At 39.7% G+C, this 25,662-nt stretch overlaps 1 protein-coding gene across 2 annotated transcripts; it reads left to right on the top strand.

Moving 5' to 3' along the window:
• Positions 1-441: 441 nt before the first annotated feature.
• Positions 442-25,304, top strand: LOC125805043 (interferon alpha/beta receptor 2-like). 2 transcript variants are annotated; one of them, XM_049485394.1, is made up of 7 exons: positions 442-601; positions 3,498-3,627; positions 9,656-9,831; positions 10,310-10,467; positions 18,566-18,722; positions 21,658-21,773; positions 24,684-25,304. In XM_049485394.1, exons 1-7 carry the CDS (start codon positions 538-540, stop codon positions 24,696-24,698), a joined length of 816 nt encoding a protein of 271 aa, XP_049341351.1. In that variant the 5' UTR covers positions 442-537; the 3' UTR covers positions 24,699-25,304. The 2 variants fall into 2 exon arrangements, with proteins under 2 accessions (XP_049341351.1, XP_049341352.1); XM_049485395.1 differs by lacking the exon at positions 21,658-21,773.
• The last annotated feature ends 358 nt before the right edge of the window (positions 25,305-25,662 follow it).

Below are 25,662 nucleotides of genomic sequence, written 5' to 3'. Positions count from 1 at the left end.
GCAAGATACCACAAGAGCTTGGTTGCAGTTGTTGCTGCTCAGGGTGGCCTATCCAGTTATTAGGTTTAGGGGCAATCACTTTTTACACAGGGTCATGTAGGTTTGGATTTTTTTTCTCCATTAATAATAAAAACCTAAATTTGAAAGCTGCATTTTGTGTTTACTTGTGTTATCTTTTACTAGTATTTATTTTTAAAATCTGAAACATTTAACAGTGAAATAAGAAACCATGAAGGGTCAAACACCTTTTTTTTACCCCACTTTATAATTTGTATAATAATTGAAATATCCACCTTGCCAGTAGCTCAGCTTGTCCTCAGCTGTGTTGAGTTCCTCACAGGCATGTGTTTTGGTTGTGCATCTGTATGAGGGAAGGTTTTGTGGTTGTGGGTGGTACAAGGAGGGACTTGTAGGGAAATGGAAACTTATCTGCACTAGCAGTGATGACAACCACTGACAAAACATACCAACTCCTACACAGCCCCACCTGAGAGTGCACCGAAACACTGAACACCTCCCCCAGTGAGCTCAGCTACGATGACTCCCTCGAAACACTGGATATTAAACAACTGGATATTTTTATTCATTCTGATACATCAAGGTATGACAATATCTCTGTGTTGAATGTTTTTGGGGGGTAAGGGGAGTTTTTTGGGATGTAAATGCAGCAATCAACCATTTCTCCTTTTTGGGAAAAGTCTATTTATTTTTAAATGTAAGTATTTTTAACTGCCTTAATGGATTAAAAAATATGACTTTTAAAAAGCTAATTTCTTTATGTAATTTGTTTGTGAAACATTAAAATGGCTGATATATGAACACTTATTCCAGTGTTTTAATTATTCATTTAAATATTAGCATTGTTCCCCATAAAGTCTTTAAGGATCACTCATGATTCCCTGTTTGGTCTGGTTTGGTTTAAATAACTAAAAACAGGAATCATCATCTGTAAACTTTCTATGATTATATTTTTTTAGCTTATCAAAGTGTCTCTGAAAGGTGAAAAAGCTTTCCTAGACCAGAAAATAAACGAATAGACAATAGAAACTGCAGATGCAAAATGTTTACAACGTTAACACAAAACATAATCAAAAAAACATCTGTTTTTATCTTCTTCTAGTGAATGCATTCAGCTACATTAAGTTGCATTCATTGTTGAATTGCACAGATGGGCAGTTTTCTGCAATACTTTTGTCTGTAAAAAGCGTTCATGGCCACATTAATTTTAGTTTTATTCTGTATGTTTAGTAAGGTTACCTAACAAATTTAGATTAGTTAGATTTGGTTTATAGTCTGGTTGAAAGAAACTTTACAGTAAAAAATATTTTCTGTGTTTATTTTTTTTATCATACAGTATGTCTGTTGTTGTGGGTATTGCTTGGTCTCAGAATGTAGGGGTTATCTAATGGCATTTTTCCTGAATGATTCCTTTTCAGTTCATGAACACAAATCACAGGAAGTTGAAGGAACAAATGTAAACACTAAAATGCTTCTTTCAGAAGTCTGGTTTGCACTGTAATACTAAAGAGCACACTGTATAAAATCTGTGCTTTGAAACAATAACTGCAAAAACTGAGGCCTCATTAGACATCAGAGGATTTTCTCTTGAAGGTACAGGACTATTCAGACAGATTGCATAAACCCTTGATATAATGATCTAGATAGTTACATCGTTTCTCATGACTTGGGTTTTAAGGGAATAACAGAGAGAGGCATTCTGTCCAAATGAAAAAACCTGAAAGATAAATTAATCTTCTCTAAAATGGCACACTCACCATAATTCCTCCAAAAACACAGTGATGACATCTCCAGAAATTCACAAATGAACCCAGATAAACATTTAAGGAACTGCAATGAAAATGGGTACATAAAGTCTCACATTCGACTAAAAACACACTGATGAACCCCAAACCTTTTATGTTTTATTGTTACATCTGGTGTGAAGCTAACATGGCATTCCATTATAAATATATCATATCAACACTTAAACATGGTGGTAGTGGGATGGTGCTTTAGAGCCTGGGCAACCTTTCTTTACCAAAACATCCTGCTTCAGGATTTCTGAACGGATAAAAAAAAATAAAGGACTTGCCAAGTAGAGTGGCCAAGTTAAAAGTCCTGAAATAAACCCCTTTAAGATGCTGTAGCCGGACCACAACCAGGCCTCAGAGCTCTCCAGGGTCTCTGAATTAAGGCAATTGTGTGAAGAAAAGTGAGCTAAAATCCCTTCAGAGAGATTTAAAGAACTGAACTACATGCAACACTGCCATTTGTTTCAGTAATAAAAATTATTGTTAAAATAGGAAAAAGTCTTTTCATCTGAAAATCGGTCACTGTATATATTTTTTTTCTCTCTAATCCTAAGAGTTATTAGGGGAGGGTGTTACAGTAGAATGCTCTGTTCTGATTCAAAGAGTCTCAACATATATCTGTGCTTGGACGTACCAGAATACACTATAATTTACATAAGCCCATAATGGATATATCAAAACAAACATATTAGTTTTCAGGCAAGGCAAGCACAATCCGCACACAAATATTAACACACTTAAATGTGTGAATGTATTGATATATTAGAGTGATTACAGTATAGGATACTTTTATTAGGGAAAACCTGAAATGATTAAATGGAGGCTCTATCTAGTAGCTTGTGGAGCCTCTATACAGGCTCCACATCATATGGGATCCCGCAGCACATTCACCCACCGATGTTGCAGCTGGGTCTGTAGATCCTGCTCTACACTTGTAGGTTGCTGAAGCTGGAATCCCAGGTGCTCCCATAAATGCTGGATTTGTGATAAACCTGGAGATAGGATCTGGTGCAATTTAGTGGAGACCCTTGCTGTGTGTGGAAGAAGTATCCTTGCCATGAGAGGCAGAAACATATTGCTAAGCTGTTCCTGAGCTGTGTCCCTCATATTACTACTAGGGGTGACCAATGTAAGCTAAACTAGTTAGCATTGCATAGTAATGGATAATAGTGACTAACTCAAATGGCAGATTTGACCATAATAAGCTACTGTACTAGTGTATATAATAGAATACTATTATACTATTGTACTATTATATATAATACAATAACAAGTAGCATCTCAATATGTGTTCTGAATTCTTGTGTTCTTGGGAGTTCTTTCTTGCAAAGAAACTTGTCAAGATTGTTTATCCAATGAGCACACAACCATTATTCACATTCATGGCTTGGAGAAACACTTTCAACTGTAATAGTCCAGCTTTAAATTTGACAGATTAGGGGGCAATCAGAAAGCAATTGTTAAAATGGCAAAATATAAAAATGAGGCTTTTCTAGACCAGAAAATAAATGAATAAACAATAGAAACTGGGAATGCAAAAATGTTTACGACGTTAACACAAAATTTAATAAAAAAACATCTGTTTTTATCTTTTCAAAAAGCATCTCTTATTCTTCTTTATTGGTTCCTGGATCTTGTGTGCCTTTTCTTTTTTACTCTGTTTTTCTTCATTTGTTCCTCCTCTAGAGCACTGCATGCTTCCAGCTCCCCAAAACGTCACCATTGTCTCCTATAATTTGGAACACAAGCTCACTTGGACCCCTGGCCCTGGGACACCTGCCTCTGCACACTTCAGGGTGCAGAAATATTCTATAAAGTAGGTTACAAATTTCATGATACATTTTAAGATACTCAAAACTCTGAGGTAATAATTTACTTAATATTAATTATAAAAAGCACCAGTGAATCATTGAAATGTTTCACAAAACTGGGTAAAAACTAGTTAAATTGTTATACCCAGTCACTAATGTTACATCACCTAATTAGTTTACCTGCTAGATAAACATGAGAAAGCCTATTTTTCATGCTGAAAAAGGTTCATTTGTGAGGTGAATGGTATAGGTAAGTGAAAAACTAGCCTGTGAGTGCTAGGCCCCTCATGGCAGCAGAAACACAATAAATACACATGCGTTTTCTTTATCTTCATGACTATTTACATTGTAGATTCTCACTATAGGCATCAAAACTATGAATGAACACATATGGAGTTATGTACTTTACAAGAAAAGGTAAAATAACTGAAAACATGTTTTATATTCTAGTTTCTTCAAAATAGCCACCTTTGCTCTGATTACTGCTTTACACACTCTTGTCATTCTCTTTATGAGCATAAATAGGTCGTCACCTGAAATGGTTTTTAGGTGTGCCTTATCAGAGTTAATTAGTGGAATATCTTGCTTTATCAATGGGTTTGGGACCATCAGTTGTGTTGTGCAAAATTCAGGTTACTACACAGCCGACAGCCCTATTGGACAACTGTTAAAATTCAAGAACCAATTAGCTAACTACAGAAAAAGGAGTGGCCATCATTACTTTAAGAAATGAAGGTCAGTCAGTCCGGAAAAATTGCAAAAACTCTAAATGTGTCCCCAAGTGGAGTCGAAAAAAACATCAAGCACTACAACGAAATTGGCACACATGAGGACCGACCCAGGAAAGGAAGGCCAAGAGTCACCTCTGCTTCTCACACCTCTGGGAACTCCTTCAAGACTGTTGGAAAACCATTTCAGGTGACGACCTCTTGAAGCTCGTAGAAAGAATGGCAAGAGCACTAATCAGAGCGGGGCTGAATGTGACAGGGTTTTGAGTGTGACGGGGGTGAATGTGACAGGGTTGAGTGTGTCGGGGCTGAATGTGACAGGGTTGAGTGTGTCGGGGGTGAATGTGACAGGGTTGAGTGTGTCGGGGGTGAATGTGATAGGGTTGAGTGTGTCGGGGGTGAATGTGATAGGGTTGAGTGTGTCGGGGGTGAATGTGACAGGGTTGAGTGTGTCGGGGGTGAATGTGACAGGGTTGAGTGTGACAGGGAAAAATGTGACAGGGTTGAGTGTGTCGGGGGTGAATGTGATAGGGTTGAGTGTGTCGGGGTGAATGTGATAGGGTTGAGTGTGTCGGGGGTGAATGTGACAGGGTTGAGTGTGTCAGCGCTGAATGTGACAGGGTTGAATGTGACGGGGTTGAATGTGACAGGGTTGAGTGTGACGGGGGTGAATGTGACAGGGTAGCGTGTGACGGGGTGAATGTGACAGGATTGAGTGTGACGGGGTGAATGTGACAGGGTTGAGTGTGACGGGGGTAAATGTGACCGGGGTTAATAGACTGGGTGAATGTGCCGGGGATGAATGTGACAGGGTTGACAGTGACGGGGGTGAATGTGACAAGGTTGAGTGTGACGGGGCTGAATGTGACAGAGTTGAGTGTGTCGGGGTGAATGTGATAGGGTTGAGTGTGTCGGGGTAAATAAGACAGGATTGAGTGTGTTGGGGATGAATGTGACAGGGTTGAGTGTGACGGGGTTGAATGTGACAGGGTTGAGTGTGTCGGGGGTGAATGTGATAGGATTGAGTGTGTTGGGGGTAAATGTGACAGGATTGAGTGTGACGGGGGTGAATTTTACAGGGTTGAGTGTGACAGGGTTAAATGTGACAGGGTTGAGTGTGTCGGGGTGAATGTGACAGGGGCAAATGTGAAAGTGTTGAGTGTGTCGGGGGTAAATGTGACAGGATTGAGTGTGTCGGGGGTGAATTTGACAGGGTTGAGTGTGACGGGGTTGAATGTGACAGGGTTGAATGTGATAGGGTTGAGTGTGTCAGGGGTGAATGTGATAGGGTTGAGTGTGACGGGGGTGAATGTGACAGGGTTGAGTGTGACGGGGGTGAATGTGACAGGGTAGAGTGTGACGGGGGTGAATGTGACAGGATTGAGTGTGACGGGGTGAATTTGACTGGGGTGAATTTGACGGGGATGAATGTGACAGGGTGAATGTGACAGGGTTGAGTGTGTCGGGGGTGAATGTTCCAGGGTTGAGTGTGTCAGGGCTGAATGTGACAGGGTTGAGTGTGACGGGGGTGAATGTGACAGGGAAGAGTGTGACGGGGGTGAATGTGACAGGATTGAGTGTGACGGGGTGAATGTGACAGGGTTGAGTGTGACGGGGTGAATGTGATAGGGTTGAGTGTGACGGGGGTAAATGTGACCGGGGTTAATGGACTGGGTGAATGTGCCGGGGATGAATGTGACAGGGTTGACAGTGACGGGGGTGAATGTGACAGGGTTGAGTGTGACGGGGGTGAATGTGACAGAGTTGAGTGTGTCGGGGTGAATGTGATAGGGTTGAGTGTGTCGGGGTAAATAAGACAGGATTGAGTGTGTTGGGGATGAATGTGACAGGGTTGAGTGTGACGGGGTTGAATGTGACAGGGTTGAGTGTGTCGGGGGTGAATGTGATAGGGTTGAGTGTGTTGGGGGTAAATGTGACAGGATTGAGTGTGACGGGGGTGAATTTTACAGGGTTGAGTGTGACGGGGTTAAATGTGACAGGGTTGAGTGTGTCGGGGTGAATGTGACAGGGGCAAATGTGAAAGGGTTGAGTGTGTCGGGGGTAAATGTGACAGGATTGAGTGTGTCGGGGGTGAATTTGACAGGGGTGAATGTGACAGGGTGAATGTGACAGGGTTGAGTGTGTCGGGGGTTAAATGAGACAGGATTGAGTGTGACGGGGGTGAATGTGACGGGGTGAATTTGACGGGGGTGAATTTGACGGGGATGAATGTGACAGGGTGAATGTGACAGGGTTGAGTGTGTCGGGGGTTAAATGAGACAGGATTGAGTGTGTCGGGGGTTAAATGAGACAGGATTGAGTGTGACAGGGAAAAATGTGACAGGGTTGAGTGTGTCGGGGGTGAATGTGATAGGGTTGAGTGTGTCGGGGGTGAATGTGATAGGGTTGAGTGTGTCGGAGGTGAATGTGACAGGGTTGAATGTGTCAGGGCTGAATGTGACAGGGTTGAATGTGACGGGGTTGAATGTGACAGGGTAGAGTGTGACGGGGTGAATGTGACAGGATTGAGTGTGACGGGGTGAATGTGACAGGGTTGAGTGTGACGGGGGTAAATGTGACCGGGGTTAATGGACTGGGTGAATGCGCCGGGGATGAATGTGACAGGGTTGACAGTGACGGGGGTGAATGTGACAGGGTTGGGTGTGACGGGGTTGAATGTGACAGGGTTGAGTGTGTTGGGGGTGAATGTGATAGGATTGAGTGTGTTGGGGGTAAATGTGAGGATTGAGTGTGACGGGGGTGAATTTTACAGGGTTGAGTGTGACGGGGTTAAATGTGACAGGGTTGAGTGTGTCAGGGTGAATGTGACAGGGGCAAATGTGAAAGGGTTGAGTGTGACGGGGTTGAATGTGACAGGGTTGAGTGTGTCAGGGGTGAATGTGATAGGGTTGAGTGTGTCAGGGGTGAATGTGATAGGGTTGAGTGTGACGGGGGTGAATGTGACGGGGTGAATTTGACTGGGGTGAATTTGACGGGGATGAATGTGACAGGGTGAATGTGACAGGGTTGAGTGTGTCGGGGTGAATGTGATAGGGTTGAGTGTGTCGGGGTGAATGTGATAGGGTTGAGTGTGTCAGGGGTGAATGTGATAGGGTTGAGTGTGACGGGGGTGAATGTGACGGGGTGAATTTGACTGGGGTGAATTTGACGGGGATGAATGTGACAGGGTGAATGTGACAGGGTTGAGTGTGTCGGGGTGAATGTGATAGGGTTGAGTGTGTCGGGGTGAATGTGATAGGGTTGAGTGTGTCGGGGGTGAATGTTACAGGGTTGAGTGTGTCAGGGCTGAATGTGACAGGGTTGAGTGTGACGGGGGTGAATGTGACAGGGTAGAGTGTGACGGGGGTGAATGTGACAGGATTGAGTGTGACGGGGTGAATGTGACCGGGGTTAATGGACTGGGTGAATGTGCCGGGGATGAATGTGACAGGGTTGACAGTGACGGGGGTAAATGTGACAGGGTTGAGTGTGACGGGGGTGAATGTGACAGAGTTGAGTGTGTCGGGGTGAATGTGATAGGGTTGAGTGTGTCGGGGTAAATAAGACAGGATTGAGTGTGTTGGGGATGAATGTGACAGGGTTGAGTGTGACGGGGTTGTATGTGACAGGGTTGAGTGTGTCGGGGGTGAATGTGATAGGATTGAGTGTGTTGGGGGTAAATGTGACAGGATTGAGTGTGACGGGGGTGAATTTTACAGGGTTGAGTGTGACGGGGTTAAATGTGACAGGGTTGAGTGTGTCGGGGTGAATGTGACAGGGGCAAATGTGAAAGTGTTGAGTGTGTCGGGGGTAAATGTGACAGGATTGAGTGTGTCGGGGTGAATTTGACAGGATTGAGTGTGACGGGGTTGAATGTGACAGGGTTGAGTGTGTCAGGGGTGAATGTGATAGGGTTGAGTGTGACAGGGGTGAATGTGACGGGGTGAATTTGACGGGGTGAATTTGACGGGGTGAATTTGACGGGGATGAATGTGACAGGGTGAATGTGACAGGGTTGAGTGTGTCGGGGGTTAAATGAGACAGGATTGAGTGTGACGGGGTGAATGTAACAGGGTTGAATGTGAGGGGGGTGAATGTGACAGGGTTGAGTGTGATGGGGTGAATGTGACAGGGTAGAGTGTGACGGGGTGAATGTGACCGGGGTTAATGTGACTGGGTGAATGTGCCGGGGATGAATGTGACAGGGTTGACTGTGACGGGGGTGAATGTGACAGGGTTGAGTGTGTCGGGGGTGAATGTGACAGGGTTGAGTGTGACGGGGTGAATGTGACAGGGTTGAGTGTGACGGGGGTGAATGTGACAGGGTTGAGTGTGACGGGGATGCATGTGACAGGATTGAGTGTGACGGGGATAAATGTGACAGGGTTGAGTGTGACGGGGGGTGAATGTGACAGAGTTGAGTGTGTCGGGCTGAATGTGATAGGATTGAGTGTGTCGGGGTAAATAAGACAGGATTGAGTGTGTTGGGGATAAATGTGACAGGGTTGAGTGTGACGGGGTTGAATGTGACAGGGTTGAGTGTGTCGGGGGTGAATGTGATAAGATTGAGTGTGTCGGGGGTAAATGTGACAGGATTGAGTGTGTCGGGGGTGAATTTTACAGGGTTGAGTGTGACGGGGTTAAATGTGACAGGGTTGAGTGTGTCGGGGGTGAATGTGACAGGGGCGAATGTGACAGGGTTGAGTGTGTCGGGGTGAATGTGACAGGGTTGAGTGTGTCGGGGTGAATGTGACAGGGGCGAATGTGACAGGGTTGAGTGTGACAGGGTTGAGTGTGATGGGGGTGAATGTGACAGGATTGAGTGTGTCGGGGGTGAATGTGACAGGGTTGAGTGTGTCGGGGATGAATGTGATAGGGGCGAATGTGACAGGGTTGAGTGTGACGGGGGTGAATGTTACAGGGTTGAGTGTGTCGGGGGTGAATGTGATAGGGTTGAGTGTGTCGGGGGTGAATGTTACAGGGTTGAGTGTGTCGGGGGTGAATGTGACAGGGTTGAGTGTGTCGGGGGTGAATGTGACAGGGGCAAATGTGACAGGGTTGAGTGTGTCGGGGGTGAATGTGACAGGGTTGAGTGTGTCGGGGGTGAATGTGACAGGGGCGAATGTGACAGGGTTGAGTGGGGTACATGTGAGTTTCTCTTTACAAACAACCAAAATATGGCACTAGTCAACGTCCACGACTAATGTAGCAAATTTAGACAGACAAGAAACTAACTAACCAGCATGACAATTATCCACTTTTTAAAATGAAATGTTTACAATTGCCACTTTTATTTTTCCCGCAGGAAAAAACTCTGGAAGCTGGTTCTAAAGTGTTCAGACCTGAGAACTGGCGAGTCATGTGACTTAACAAACTCTTTTAAGGACATTACCTGTCACTACTTGGCCCGAGTACAAGCCTTTAGTTCAGACCAGCAATCCAACTGGACCAGTTCAGAACTGTTTTTCCCCCTGGGGCACAGTAAGAAACTCTACTTCACTCAGCAGAAAAATATTTAATTATTTGCACATTTTGATGTTTTGTTATAAAATGTTTATAGTGTAGTTGAAGGAAATATTAAGATGACAAAAATCTAAATTGTTCTTTGTTTATTTTGTATCATATGTGGTACATCAGGTATTTCTTTGTCCTGCTGTACAATTCTGTAATCTGGGAGGCAGTAAGTAACACAATACAGGAACCTATCAACTGGGGTTAAAGATTGGGTCCGATCCCTTGTCTACACCTCCAGTCACTCATCTTTAAGGGGGATATGCAATTTATTGATTTACAGAGCAAAAGCTTTGGAAGCTAAAGTGTCTTGTAGTGTGTTGGTGTCAGGATACGGGCCTGGGTATGACTTGCTACTGAGACCACAAAGAAAAGGTTGTGACTGACCTTGGGTAGGGGACTGCAGCCAAACTCAGTTCCTCTGTTGGGTTTCTCTTTCTGTGTGCAGCGACTCTACAGGCACCAGAGGTGGTGCTCACAGGCTGTGGAAACTGCCTGCTCCTGCAGCTCAGCCCTCCGGCCAGCAGGGGGCTCCACCCCAGGCAGCTGAAATACCTTTTCCGTGAATTCCGTATTAATGTGACCAGGACTAGAGATAAGGCACAGGTGTGTCTGCAATATTACTTTTTCTTTCTTTCTTTCTTTCTTTCTTTCTTTTTAAAATAAATATAAATCTTATTTTAGTTCATCACAATTGCCAGTAAGGAGTCAAATTTTGAGCATTGCTACAGTCCTGCTACTCATGAAGCACGAGTGGTCCAGCAGACTATAGCTCTATCACATAATCTGACGGTTGCTGGGTCAAATCCCACGTCATATTTATGGTTCTCCGTCAGCAGCCAAAGTCCAAGAGAGTACAATGTGCCATGCTCCTTCTGGATAAGTAGGTGGTGCTCTCTCCCCTCCTCACTTCTAGTAATCTTTTCAGACTGATGTATTGTATTTTCTGATATATTTGCATTTTACATTTTATATTATTATTATTTATATTATTTTATATTAACAGTAGATATGACAGCTTGTTTGAAAGCTCTAAAACTGTTTTACATATGCATTCATAATTTAAATAAATGATAATAATACATTGTATTTCTGTATTTAAAATATTTAATTTAATCTGCACATTTAAGAAATGTGGGATTATTTTAATTGTTCCTGCATTTTTAATACAGAAATTGTACAGATATGATAATGCATGTCTTCTGCTTGTAAACAGCCTCAGAAATGGGGATTTCTGCAGTGCACTGACACAAATATTCTCATGCAAGCTGGTTTGTGGGTGCTAGATAGCTCGACTTGCATAAACGTGCACTTGCACAAAGCGTTCACCAAAGGTGGGTTTATCTTTCAGGCAAGGGTTTAAGGTTTCCTGCAGAGATAAAGTCAGACAGGCTTTACATTTAAACGGTGGCTTTTAGATTGAGAGTGTTGCACCAAAACGAAACTAGAGAAAAACCTCACATAACAACAGATCTGTACACGCACGCACACACACGCCCTTTTTTATCACCTTACAATCACAAACTTTAATGTATTTTAAGGCTGAGGCTTTAAGTCATAGACAAAGTGCTACATAATTGTAAAGTGGAATGAAAATGATACATGGTTTTTAAAATTAAATCAAATTAAAACCTGAAAACTGTGATGTGCAAAAGTTTTACTCTGAAACCCCTAAATAAAATCCAGTGCAATCAATTGCTTTGAGAGCTCACATAATCAGTGTTGGGAAGGTTACTTTTAAAATGTAATCCCTTACAGATTACTGATTACATCACTCAAAATGTAATTTGTAACGTAATCAGTTACATTACTTCAAGTGAGTAACGTAATCTGATTACTTTGGATTACTTTAAATATTGTCATTTTTTTAAGCCTGAATGAATGTAGCAACCACATATTGCATATTATTATTTTATTTTTCTTTCCAGTTAACAAATAGATAAACAAATAAAACAGCCTTTTCAATCACCCTATAAAAATACTTATGAAACCATTTCATCAAACAATTTTATGAAACACTTCTATAAATTGATGATAAAACCATTTAAAACCAAACAATGTAACAACAACTGTAAGCTATCTATTTGCAGGTTTGCCACCAGTGTTAATTTTGACAACAAATTTTGATTTAGTTTTAGTCATAGACTTGTGACGAAAATAGCATTTAGTTTTAGTCACAATTTAGTCATCTGAAATGTTTTTAGTTTAAGTCGACTTAATGTCATAAGAATATAGTCTACTAAAATTACAGTAAATTTAGTCGACTAAAATGTAAAGGGTGTAAATGTAAATGCTTTTTCATCAGTTTCCTAGAATTATTAACTATACACTTATACGAAATGAAACGTTTAATAACCACTTGAGTAATATTGTTAATGTTTGAAAATGAAATATATTTATATATGATTTAATGTATATTATTATTATTGTAGGTGTGTGACTATACATATGTTACATTTAAAATTTTGCTCTAGAAATCAGGTCATAAAACATCTGAATAGTTAAATTATAGTTTGAACAGCGTTGTAGATGCAAAAACAGCCTTTAAAGGATCTAGTGTTATCTCCAGCACTAACCCAGCACACCTACTGGAGCCTCAGTCTATAAATGAGATAAAAAAACATACATTCACACACTGTCCTGTAGAGATGCTCTCAGGATGTATTGAGAGACTTCATGAGTTAAAGTGAGAAACTTATGAGGAAGTGGAGTAAGGAACTTTACACAGACTTTTAGGTTCATAGATTGACTTATTTTATTGTTTTATTTTGGGTATATTATTGAGTTCCTTTCTGACTTGTTCCTGCTTTAACACTAGCTATATCTTTCCCACTGTGAGACTAAACAGATGATCTTAATGAGTTAGGGTTCTGTATCAGTTCTGTGTACTGCCGAGTTAAACACACCATCAGCTCATGAAATAACATCAGCATTAAAACGCGGATCTCTGCATGGAGATCTGTGTGACTCTGCTCTGCAGAAGCTGAAAGATTAGTGGTGTTTTTACCGGAGATGGAGTCGCTCCACGCGGTTTACACGTTATCTTGTTTTTTGCGACGTCAAAGGAGAAATATATCGCCTCTCCTCTCTCTCTCTCTCCCTGCTGAACACTGTCGAGTTAACTTCCAGTCGAGCTCCGTAACGACAGGTTAATTCCCGGGTTTGTAACTGAGCGCGCGGCGCTACTGCAGGAGAGGCGGGTACTGATTGGTTGAGTACCCCGCTCAGGCCCGGCACCACAAGGGGGCGAAAGGGGGCGTCGCCCCCTCAGGCGAAGTGTCCCGCCCCCTATTGTATATAATAAGACTTAATTATTTTACAATATTTTTAAAAATAATTTAGCTTTTTTTCTAAAGCAATTGGTCTGGTTGTTATCAGCATTTGATAATGCTGAGGCAAACTAATTGTGTTACTGGCTGCATTTTAGCACCGTATTGTGGAACCAATAAGATTGTGCAGGTTCACTGCGAGAGGTAGCAAAATTCGTTTCACTTGAATAAGCACCGCCCCCCTGAAAATATCTGACGCCCCCCCACTGTATATGTCCTTGCGCCGGCCCTGACCCCGCTTATCCCGCCTTCGCTAAAGTAGCAGTGATTGGATCTCTTCTTAACTGGTCCCTTCCTTTCACAGAACTAAATCAGTTCTGATTGGATTTCGTCCCTGCCAAACATTTTCGTCTCGTTTTTATTCGTTGACCAAAATGTCAGTTAATTTCGTCTCGTTGTGTGTGCGGAGCCGCTGTCTGCCCCTCCTCCCTGTGTGTGTGTGTGCAGCGAGACGGGAGGAGGGGCAGACAGTTCCCTGTCATATCAGAGCGATTCACCGCAAAATGTTATTTGCGTTTTGTCAGTGTTGGATTGGAAGAGCAAAAATAGGAAAGTACCGCAATGTAATCCTTTTATTTTAGCAGAGTAACTGTAATCTGATTACCACTTACTGAAGCAGTAACTGTAACGGATTACAGTTACTCATAATTTGTAATCTGATTACGTAACGCCGTTACATGTAATCCGTTACTTCCCAACACTGCACATAATTAGTTAATAAAGTCCAGCTGTGTGTAATTTAGTCTCAGTATAAATACATCTGTTTTATAAAGGCCTCAGTGGTTTGTTAGAGAACACTAACGAACAAACAGCATCATGAAGACCAAGAAACTCACTAGACAGGTGATGTGGAGAAGTTTAAAACAGGGTTAGGTTAAAAAAAATATCCCACGCCTAATCACTTCCATCATCCCAACTGTAAACCTACGAAACCTAAGACACGGCCGTCCAGATGACAGATCGAGCAAGGAGAGCACTGATCAGAGAAGCAGCCAAGAGACCCATGGTCACTTTGGAGAAGCTAAAAAAAATCCACAACTCTGCTGGGAAATTGTCCACAGGAAAGATTGTTCATTCCCCAAATTTGTCCTTTATGCAAGAGCGGCAAGAAGAAAACCATTGCTGAAAGAAAGACATAAGAAGTGTGATTTGCAGTTTGACATAAGCCACGTAGGGGACACAGCAAACGTGGAAGAGGTGCTTTGGTCAGATGAGACCATCCAATCTTTTTGGCATAAACGCAAAGCGCTGTGTGTAGCAGATAAGTAACACTGCTCATCATCCTGAACACACCTGGTGGCAGCATAATGCTGTGGGGATGCTTTTCTTTAGCTGGGTCAAAGGAGTTGAGAGGAAGATGATGGAGCTAAATACAGGACAATCCTGTTAGAGCCTGTTGGAGGCTGCTAAAGACTTGAGACTGGGAAGGAGATTCACCTTTCAGCAAGACAATGACCCTAAACATACAGCCAGAGCTAAAGTGGAATGATCTGTCAGTTATTTAGGGGTGTCAGAGTAAAACAGGCTGAATGCTCTTGCATGTCACGCTTTTCAAATTTATATTTGATTAAACTTTTGAAAACCATGTATTGTTTTCGTTCCACTTTACAATTATGTGCTACTTTGTGTTGGTCTACCACTTACAATCTTAAATAAATATTTTTTTTTTTTTTTTTTCGCACTATAAGATGCAACTTAAAATCATTTTATTTTCCCAAAAATCATCAGTGAGCCTCATATGTATGAATTTTCCCCGTCAGGGTGTAAGGAGCAGTAAAGCCACTTTGCTATAGTGCAGCGTTTTACAGGAGTTTCAGTTTAGTTCTCCAGCACTGAGACTCGAGATTGGAGCAGTATTAGCATTAGCCGGGAAATGAGCTAAGCGCTAGCTTTTGCTGTTCAGAGGTGAGTATTACCAGCTTGTAGCATGCTGCTAACACCTCTAACACACTGACTACTCCTAACCTCACTTCCTTCTTCCCCTCCTTCACTCCTCTATCCCATTACTTCCCTTTGATCTCCTTTAAGCCCTATCTAAATAAGTCTTTGCCTTTAAACTTCTATTACTTTTGTACTTGACTATTGTAAGTCACTTTGGACAAAAGTATCTGCCAAATGGAATGTAATGTATTTTAATGTAATGCTAACCCTGGCTAAAACTGCTGGAGCAGCATTAGCATTAGCTGCTAACCATGCTAAGCGCTAGCTCTTTTGCTGTTCAGAGGTGAGTATTACCAGTTGTAGCCTGCTGCTAAACCCGGCTAAAACTGCTGGAGCAGCATTAGCCTTAGCAGCTAACCATGCTAAGCGCTAGCTCTTTTGCCATTTAGAGGTGAGTATTATGGGCTTGTAGCCTGCTGCTAACCCTGGCTGGCACTGCTGGATCAGCATTAGCATTACTCCTTTACCGCTCTAAGCCCTGTAGTCTGCGTGTTTACAGTGTTAAAAGCTACATGGGACATAGCACTACCTAATATCACTCTGGTTTACCGGAACTTAAACTTTAAGTGTAGCGCTGCCGGGCATCATAAGTGAAAATTTAGTGGAAATCTGGAAATCTAAGCCCACTGTAAAAAAGCGAAAGTGCTTCACTCACCCAAATAAACAGTTTTCAGAAAATAAATCTGTGTAGATTAACATCCAGTGCTCGTTTGACTTTAAAAGAAAATGTTTTTTTAAGAATTACAGTTTTGTTTACTATACTTAGCTTAACTTTACAGGTTTCGCCACTCAGCTGCCAGACTGGCTGAATTAGAAGGAAAACATGGCGAAAACCCTGTTCCTTACAAGTGTTACATAATGCCCCTTATAATCCGGTGCGCTTTGTGTATAAAAATAGACCAGAAAATAAACGTTTATTAATAGTGCTCTTTTTATCCGCTCTTATAGTACGAAAACTACGGTACTTAAAGCAAGTAATCTTATTATAAATATGTATTGGCTTAATTTGTCTCTATGTTTTAAAGCTCAGTTGCTTTGCAATATTTTAGTGTCAGTATAATTCAAACATAACAAAACTTGAAACTGTTGTATTAATACAGGTTCGCCATAAATAATGCCAACATAATAACACGCATCTAAAAAAGTAAAACCATAAAATAACATGATAGACTAAAACTAAGAATGAATGTGACTAAAACTATTATTATTTTAGTCAAAGGATTAAGACTAAAACAAAATCTAAATCACCTGTCAAAATTCAAATAAAATAAAATCTAATTTATTTATTTTCATATATCGCTTTTTGCAACTAATGTCATAAAGCAGCTTTACAGAAATTTGATCACAGGACAGAGAATCAGACAAAACATTAAACATACAACACAGAATCACTAGTGAGCAACAGTGAGCAAGTAAAAACTGCCTGGAGAAACACTGGAGAAACCAAGGCTCACATGTACCTTGTACTATCACATGTAATTACTTGTACTATCACATGTTACATTATTTGTATGACCACATGACTATCATATGGAATATCACTTGTACTATCACATATACAAGCACATGACATATCACTGTACTGTCATGTACCGTTAAGACTAATTTACAGTTGTGTTCAAAGTCATTCAACCCCTCACTGCAGTAAAACGTTTCAGCAAGTTGTTCACAAACAGATCAAATAAGGACTTGTAGAATAAACAAATGCAACTTTAATTACATCAGTATTTCTTCTAACATACCAACAAATGTACTTTTTGTGATTTCTCATTGACAAAACTATTCAACCCTTACTACTCTCAAGAAGAAAAGTTTCATTCAGCTTTTTTCAATCAGGCACTGAAAGCACCTGTAGATGTGAACAAAACCATATCGAGCAGCAATTAAAGAAGAACTCGTGGTGTAGTTAAACATAATAAAAAGCACTTACCTTTGATGAATAGCACACCTCCATTCTCCCACAGAGATGTTCTGAGATCCAGACATTTTAACAGTTTGTCCAAACACCCTTCAGACTGGGTGACACAGGGCATAATTTGCCCCGATAAATTGCTTTTTCCACTGTTATCCAGGTTCAAAGTAGCTCCACACCTCCTTGCTAGAATTTGGAGAGCCCTGACATTTAAAACGAGGCATTAATAACTTAAAAAGTGCACAAGAAGTGTGTGCCTCTAGCTTCGGCTCTGAGCTCCTCCATCATTAATGACATAGACATACAGTATGTATATATATGTCTATGTTATTTTCAGTTCAGTGAAGGCGGCGCTCAGAGCTGAAGCTGCCAAGCCCATGTAGGGCTTTAACAGGAGAATTTTATAGTTTATGCGGAATTTGACTGGAAGCCAGTGCAGCGCTGATAGGACTACACTAATATGGTCAAATTGTCTAGTTTTATTAAGGACCCTGGCTGCAGCGTTTTGAGCTAGTTGTAGTTTATTTAAGTTACCGCTGCAACATCCTGACAGTAGCGCATTACAATAATCTAGCCTTTATGTAAAGATGGCATGTGTTATTTTTTTCTTTGTCATGCAAAATGAATATTATAGAGGTGTAGAAAAGCTGTTCTAGTAACATTAGATATGTGTTTATCGAATGCTAGGTCTGAATCTATAGTAACTCCATTTAGCATTAAGGCTGATAATTTATTCAGCAGCATTTGTGCCTAATAGTAGAGTAACTGTAAATAAAGTTAGATAAGTTAGTCAGTTAAATATGATTTGAACCTTGATAATGCTGTATCAGTGACTCCTCTTTGTCAGTGTATGAGAAGAGAATGATCCACTAAATCTAAAGCTGCACTCAGGAGTCGAATAATGCCAGTAGAGAACGCAGCCATGGTCAGTGGCAAGAAGCATATTATTTGTTATCTTAACTAAAGCTCTCGCTTAGCCTCAGTGCTGTGATAGGGCCTATATCCAGATTAGATTTATATCCAGATTTGATGTTTTTGTTCAGATATTTTTCTTGAATATTTTTCATTTTATTATTGAAAAAAGTCTATTAAATCATTGCTGAATAGCTGGATATAACACTAAAGAAAACTTTAGGATTATTAAAGTTGATTTTATTAATCTTGAATTGTGAGGCCAGATACGTTGAGTGGGCTTTCAGCAGGACAATGATCTACAGCACAAGGCCAGAAAATGCAGAAGCAGTTAATGAAGAAAAAGCATTATGCTACAATGGCCAAGTCAGAGTTAAGATTGTAAATTTGTGGCACTGTTTTAAGTTCTTCCAATTTTCCAACCTAATAATCCTGGGAAAAAAATGTAATCCTAAAACCTGTCATATTATTGTACCAGCCAGCATGCATGTTCATTATTCTCATGTTAATGTTAGAATTTGACTGGCCACTGTAGCCACCCGGGCTTCTTTATGAATGTTTCTGAAACACACATTTTGGAGTTCATGAATCATACCCATTTCTTTTTCAGTTTGTTTTAAGGGTGTCTTCCGGAGAGAGTCGAATTGATTATCTTGAGAGAGGTGTTGAATACTGCATTACAGTCGTTCCGGTAACCAGCCTGACTAACCCTGTAGTTCCCTCTGGACCTCACTGTGCATTTACAAGTCCACCACCAGTCAGCACAGGTACAGTTTACTTCATTTGCAGTTACAGCTTTAATATTATTAACTGCCTAACCTCACTAGCTAAATCTGGCTTTGGATTAAACAAGAGCTTAGCAACAATGTGCTAATATGATTCTACTCATTAAAATTTACTATACTATAATTTAATAGATTAATGATTTGTCCCAATCAATTTATTTTGACACCCAATCCAATTAGAGTCTCAAAATTCTCAAAAGTATCAGCTGATACCAATTTGGGGTTCGTTTCTTAAACGTTCATAAGGCTAAGAACTTCATAACCTCAAACATTCTTAAAATTAAGAGTGTTTCCCAAAAACCTTCGTAAAATACATAGTTTTGAAGCTTGTTCATAACCTAAGAATTGTGACCCACTTGTAACGGCTTACGAATGTCTTTTTGTGCAGTTCCACCTGAAAAACAACAGGTACCGCTAAAATTCTTTCAAAACTATTCAGACGTATTGGATCTGCATTTAGAAAAAGCACATTTATATATGAAAAAACCTTTATTTCAGAAAAAATCATTAACTCTCATAAACTACATGTAACACCAACAAAAATAAAATCTACAGCTTTAGTTGTGTAGTCCTGTGAAGGTTCTTAGGTTAGTTAAACATTATTATATTTAGGATAATATTTTTTATCTATGATAGTGTTATATTTTAATCCATGGTATCATTTTGATTTATTATTGACACAATAAACAAGAGGTGTTACTTTTATTATATTAGATTATATTTTAGTCTTATGGAATTAATACTAAAAAACTCAACTCTGCTACTGTTCACCTCAGAAACAACTTAAACTTAAAATCACGTTCCTAATTGACCAAATACAGCCATAGAGTAATAGCATCAACCAGATAAAACAACAACAGCAGCATAAACTGGAACAAACAAAATAGCAGAGGTGTTATTTTATGACCAGTTGTTGTAATTTAATCATTGAAAAGGTTACCATTTAAGCATTTAGATATACTTTTAGATATTATTCTTTATTTGTGTGAGGTTTAAAAAAATATACATTTTATGTGTCACTCCTGATGCTGAATCCTGATGTGCTCCTGTCACTCCCACACTAAGCTCTACCTGTGATCTACAGCCTCTGGTGCCCATAATGCACCACAAACTGACATGGCACCACCAGGAAGTCAATCACCAGAATATTGATCACACCTGTTCATACCACTATACAGTGCCTTGCAAAAGTATTAAACTTTTCAACCTTTTTATCAGTTTTGCACATTGAGAGACTGAAATTTCCCCCCGTTCTTTCTGGCTAAACAGCTGGAGGTTGGATGGTGAGCGTTTGTGAACGGCAGTTTTCAGCTCTTTCCACAGATTCTCGATTGGATTCAGGTCTGGATTTTGACTTGGCCATTCTAACACCTGGATACATTTATTTGTGAACCATTCCATTGTAGATTTTGCTTGTTGGAGGATAAATCTCCGTCCCAGTCTCAGGCTTTTTGCAGACTCCAGAGTGATCTTGTATTTGGCTACATCCATCTTCCCATCACTTTTAACCATCTTCCCTGCCTCTGCTGAAGAAAAGCAGGCCCAAACCATGATGCTGCCACCACCATGTTTGAAGTGTGTTTATGGTGATAAGCTGTGTTGCTTTTATGCCAAACATAATGTTTTGCATTGTGGCCAAAAAGTTCTGACCAAGAGCACCTTCTTCCACGTTTGGTGTATCTCCCAGGTGGCTTGAGGCAAACTTTGAGAAATGGCTTTTTTCTTTCCACTCTTCCATAAAAGCCAGATTTGTGCAGTGTATGACTGATTGTTGTCCTATGTACAGAGTCTCTAACCTCAGCTGTAAAGCTCTGCAGTTTATGCAGAGTGATCATGGGCCTATTGGCTGCATCTCTGATCAGTCTTCTCCTTGTTTGATCTTAGTGTTTAAAGGTGGATTTTATTTATCATCATCAGTCATTTAGGTCAACATTGGATCATTCAGAGATCCTCACTGAACTTCTGGAGTGAGTTTGCTGCACTGAAAGTAAAATATTTTTGCACACCCCACTTTTTAGTTTTTTTATTTCTAAAAATAGTTTAAAATATCCGATAAATTTCATTCCACTTCACGATTGTGAAATGGAATGAAACCTGAAATGTGGCAAAAGTATAAGAAGTCCAAGGGGGCCGGATACTTTTGCAAGGCACTGTATATACACACCAATATGTATTGTTTGGTTTACCACTCTACGAAGCGTTTATCCCATTGCCTGTGTTACCCTCTCGTGTTTTGTTTTTCCAACCTCAATTTTAGTTTTTGACTGGTGGTGCTTCCAGCAGCTGCAGAGGCAGAGCCAACTAAAGAATTACTTAACATTACTTTGTGTGTCATAGTAGATTTACTATCTTATAATTGAGACTGACCTACATGACCAATCAGCTCTCAGTTGCTGTGTACTAGCCTATTGGCATTAGTGTTAGGACGCTCGGGACGTCTGCCTGAAGAAAAGACAAACTGCCCACATCTTGTTATTTAAAGCATGTAGATTAGCATCTGTAATAGCTGAAAAAGGTGTTTCTTCAAAGCATAGAATAACTTGTGATTATGGATGATTGTTGCTTGATGGTTAGTTCTATACTGTATATTCAAAATCTGTAACATATTGTGCAAAAATAAAAAGAATTGAATCAATCAATCAGTCAACCTTCTTTTTAATAGAAATACTCTAAGAACAACTCTCACATTCAATGCATCTGAAACTAAAAAAGCCAATGAAAAATATATGAGTAAGTTTAATCATGTAAATTAAACGAAAAAAACTATATAACAGTTAATAAATAAATATAAACAATCATAAAACTGAAAATAATTAAGATTTAAGTAAAACGTTAAAACATGAAAATTGTATGAATTTACTGTTTAAATAAAATAATACTGTTTAATTGACTTTAAATGTTTACTGTTTTCTTATAGTGGCTGTGTTTCTAACTGCACTCTGCATACTCTTCCTCTTGGTGGTGCTGTTCTGTGCAGCCCTGGTGCACAGTGGGCAGCTTGGTTGTCTTCACAAGGTCTTACTAAGAGCTTTGGTAAAAAAAAGATATAATAAATATATATACTATTCATATTTCTGCAAATATTCTATTACACTTACCTTCAAAAGTATTAGAACAGTGAGGCCAATCCCATGAAAACATTTGGGCTTGGCATTAAAAGATGATAATGAGACCAAAGTTCAACATTTGAGCTTTTTTCTATGTATTTATATCTGGGTCTAATACGCAGTTCAGGAAGATAGCACCTTTCGTCTGAACTCACACATTTTTGTCCCAAGCAAAAGATATAAAAGAACAGATACACTTAAAATTGGTTAAAGTGAATAAGTCTGAATATTTACTTGCAAATGCTTTGCTTGCAATACTACCTCGAGCCTGTGACCCATGGACACTTCTCCATTCTCCTTTTGTGATGCTTTTCCAGGCTTTCACTGCAGCCTCTTTCGATTGGTGTATGTTTACTCCCTTCAGTCTCCTCTTTAGCAGGTAAAAAGCATGCTCCAAAGATTTACGTTTAGAGATTGATTAGGCCAGTTTAAAACTTTCAGTTCTTGCCCCTGATGAACAGTGTGTTTGGGGTGATTATCTTGCAGCATGGTGAAGGATCTCCCAATCAGTTTGGTTGCATATTTCTTTAAATTGACAGACAGAATGTTTTTGAGTTCGTTGTCCTCCTTCCATCATCTGTGGCATTATCAATCAAGATTTATGAGACTATCTGAGATGATGCCATGCAAGCCATGACCATGGTATGTTTGGGATTACAAGAAGATTCCTTTTTCGGGAACAGTAAACAGTTGTTTTAGAGCATGAACAATGTTTCTGTCATTAACCGCTGTGGTTTTCATTGGACTACCTCTTTAACATCTATTACTTACATCTATTACATCTATTACATCTATTATTTTTTTAATAATCCATGATTCAGGAGCCTAAGCAACAAAACACACCTGATAGTCATGAGTTCCTATACTGTTGCCCTCAAGAAAGAGGCCTGACTTGACTTGACCTGATTGTGTATCAGATTCAGATGTAACTATATGCAAATTACCAGATGTAAATACATAAAAAGCTAAAATGTTGATATCTTGTCTCATATTTATATTTTAATTTTAGTCTACAGCAGAAATAATTAGATTGGCCCCACTGGTCCAATACTTTTGGAGGGGATTGTATATCTTTTTATTGGACAACAATATAGAAAGGAAACTTGGATATAACAGAGTAGTCAGAGAAAAGCTTGTATAGCAGTATAGCTTTACTATCCTCTGAAAATAACTCAACACAGCCATTAATGTCTTAATAACTGCAACACAAGCAAGTACCCCCCACAGTGTCCAAATTGTGCGCCAATATTAATATTTTGTGTGACCATTATAATCCAGCACTGCCTCAACCTTCTTGGTCATGGAGTTTACTAAGCTTTACAGGTTGCTACTGGATTTCTTTTCCACTCCTCCATCCATCTTCTGCTTGAGAATGCCTCACAGTGATCAATAGAGTTTAGGTCTTGAGATACAGTCATATGAAAAAGTTTGGGCACCCCTATTAATCTTAATCATTTTTAGTTCTAAATATTTGGGTGTTTGTAACAGCCATTTCAGTTTGATATATCTAATAACTGATGGACACAGTAATATTTCAGGATTGAAATGAGGTTTATTGTATTGTAACAGAAAATGTGCAATATGCATTAAACCAAAATTTACCGGTGCAAAAGTATGGGCACCCTTATCATTTTATTGATTTGAATACTCCTAACTACTTTTTACTGACTTACTGAAGCACAAAATTGGTTTGGTAACCTCATTGAGCTTTGAACTTTATAGCCAGGTGTATCCAATCATGAGAAAAGGTATTTAAGGTGGCCAATTGCAAGTTGTTCAACTATTTAAATCTCCTCTGAAGAGTGGCATCATGGGCTCATCAAATCAACTCTCAAATGATCTAAAAACAAAGATTGTTCAACATAGTTGTTCAGGGGAAGGATACAAAAAGTTGTCTCAGTGATTTAACCTGTCAGTTTCCACTGTGAGGAACATAGTAAGGAAATGGAAGACCACAGGGACAGTTCTTGTTAAGCCCAGAAGTGGCAGGCCAAGAAAAATATCAGAAAGGCAGAGAAGAAGAATGTGTGCTTTTGCATAACTCAGGCAACTCTGTTTGTGGCGTGCTTGCAGAAATGGCTTCTTTCGCATCACTCTTCCATACAGCTTCTCCTTGTGCAAAGTATGCTGTATTGTTGGCCGATGCACAGTAACACCATCTGCAGCAAGATGATGCTGCAGATCTTTGGAGGTGGTCTGTGGATTGTCCTTGACTGTTCTCACCATTCTTCTTCTCTGCCTTTCTGATATTTTTCTTGATGAATGATTAATGGGGTGCCCAAACCTTTTCATATGACTGTATACTTGGCCAGCCCATCAGCTTTACCTTCAGCTTCCTCTGCAAGGCAGTTCACATCTTGGAGTTGTGTTAAGGGCCATTACAGCATTAAAAAAACAGTTTCCAAAGGCAATGGACCATGGTCTGCTTCAGAATGTCACAGTACATGTTGGAACTGCAGACCATGACGCTACCACCACCATGCTTGTATTGCCAGCTATTTATTTTGGTTGTGTGTTGAGTTCAATTTCATTTCTATAGTGTTGTCCCATGACAAGTTAATAAATAAATTATAAAATATTTGCAGACATGTGAAAGGTGTACTACCTTTTGTTGGATACTGTATATATATTTAATAAAATAATAAAATGTCTGTATAGACAGAAGCGGATTTGGTGATGAGTCTGGCGTAAACCTGATTTAGGTGTTAACCCCTGATTTAGGCTATATGAGCTGTACATTTTTGACAAGAGTTTCATATTAAGACTGCTCTGTCTGATAATGTCTTTTCTTGCTGTAATGTAAGTTTCTCTCACATTCTGCATATGAACTTATTAGGCTCTCAACTGGTGAAGATGGTACCTGGCCCCTGAGCATTGCTGAGCACAGCCCAGACCACATTCTGCAGGCCTGGTTCTCCCAGTGTCCAGAGTACAAAGGCGATGGCTAGACATGTAGAAACACAGTCGGACTGATGAAAGTTTGTATGGCTGATGCAGGTGTAGTTTAAGAATTTGAGTTTCAGGTTCAGTTTAAGGTATACTTTTCCAAAACCTGAATATTAACTTCCTTCTAGTGTTAACCTTTGGGGTGTACTGTGTATTACTGTGTCATTAGAATCTCTGTTTCTGGTTCCTGTTAATGATTAGAGCTAATTAATTGATTGTGTTCTGTTGAAAATGAAAAAATAAAATAAAATAGGAAATGCTGAAGCTGTTGTATAAGGAATGTTGCTCTATGTATTATTTGCCTTGGACTGAATACCATACTGTTTCTTTTACATTATTATATGTGATCTCATTATTTAGAATTTAATCTGAGCACTAACTAACTTTGTGAGAACATTTTTTATTAGTTGATATGAATATAAGCAAAAATCAACACAAAATGTACACAATGTTCTGTATATGCCCCAACAAGCAACATATGTACAAAATAAAGATTAACTGCATTAAAATATGTATAATTACATCTGTGTTATTTCAATAATAGATAAATAGGTGACAGGACAACAGTCCACAAAACATAAACTGTTTCAATGACTGTTCCAAACACCTCAAGATATCTGGCTATAATATACAGTTGCAAGAAAAAGTGTGTGAACCATTTGGGATTACTTGGATTTCTGCATTTATTGGTCATTAAATGTTCTGATCTTCATCTAAGTCACAACAATAGATAAACACAGTCTGCTTAATCTAATACCACACAGAAAATGAAATGTTTGCATTGTTTTATTAAACACAACATGTTAACATTCACAGTGAGGGGGGAAAAGCATGTAAACAATTAGGCTAATTACTTTTCTAAAAGCTAA

The sequence above is a fragment of the Astyanax mexicanus genome, chromosome 11 (genome assembly GCF_023375975.1).
Source record: "Astyanax mexicanus isolate ESR-SI-001 chromosome 11, AstMex3_surface, whole genome shotgun sequence".
Lineage (NCBI taxonomy): Eukaryota > Metazoa > Chordata > Actinopteri > Characiformes > Acestrorhamphidae > Astyanax > Astyanax mexicanus.
Note: the sequence above shows the minus strand (reverse complement) of the source record. Positions and strands in the feature narration are given on the sequence as shown.

Bases quoted from the DNA above. Each gene is read 5' to 3' on its own strand.
- LOC125805043 (XM_049485394.1), top strand. From the start codon at position 538: ATGACTCCCTCGAAACACTGGATATTAAACAACTGGATATTTTTATTC. The intron at 9,832-10,309 runs GTAAGAAACTCT...TTCTGTGTGCAG, and splicing joins GTTTTTCCCCCTGGGGCACA to CGACTCTACAGGCACCAGAG. The intron at 18,723-21,657 runs GTACAGTTTACT...GTTTTCTTATAG, and splicing joins TCCACCACCAGTCAGCACAG to TGGCTGTGTTTCTAACTGCA.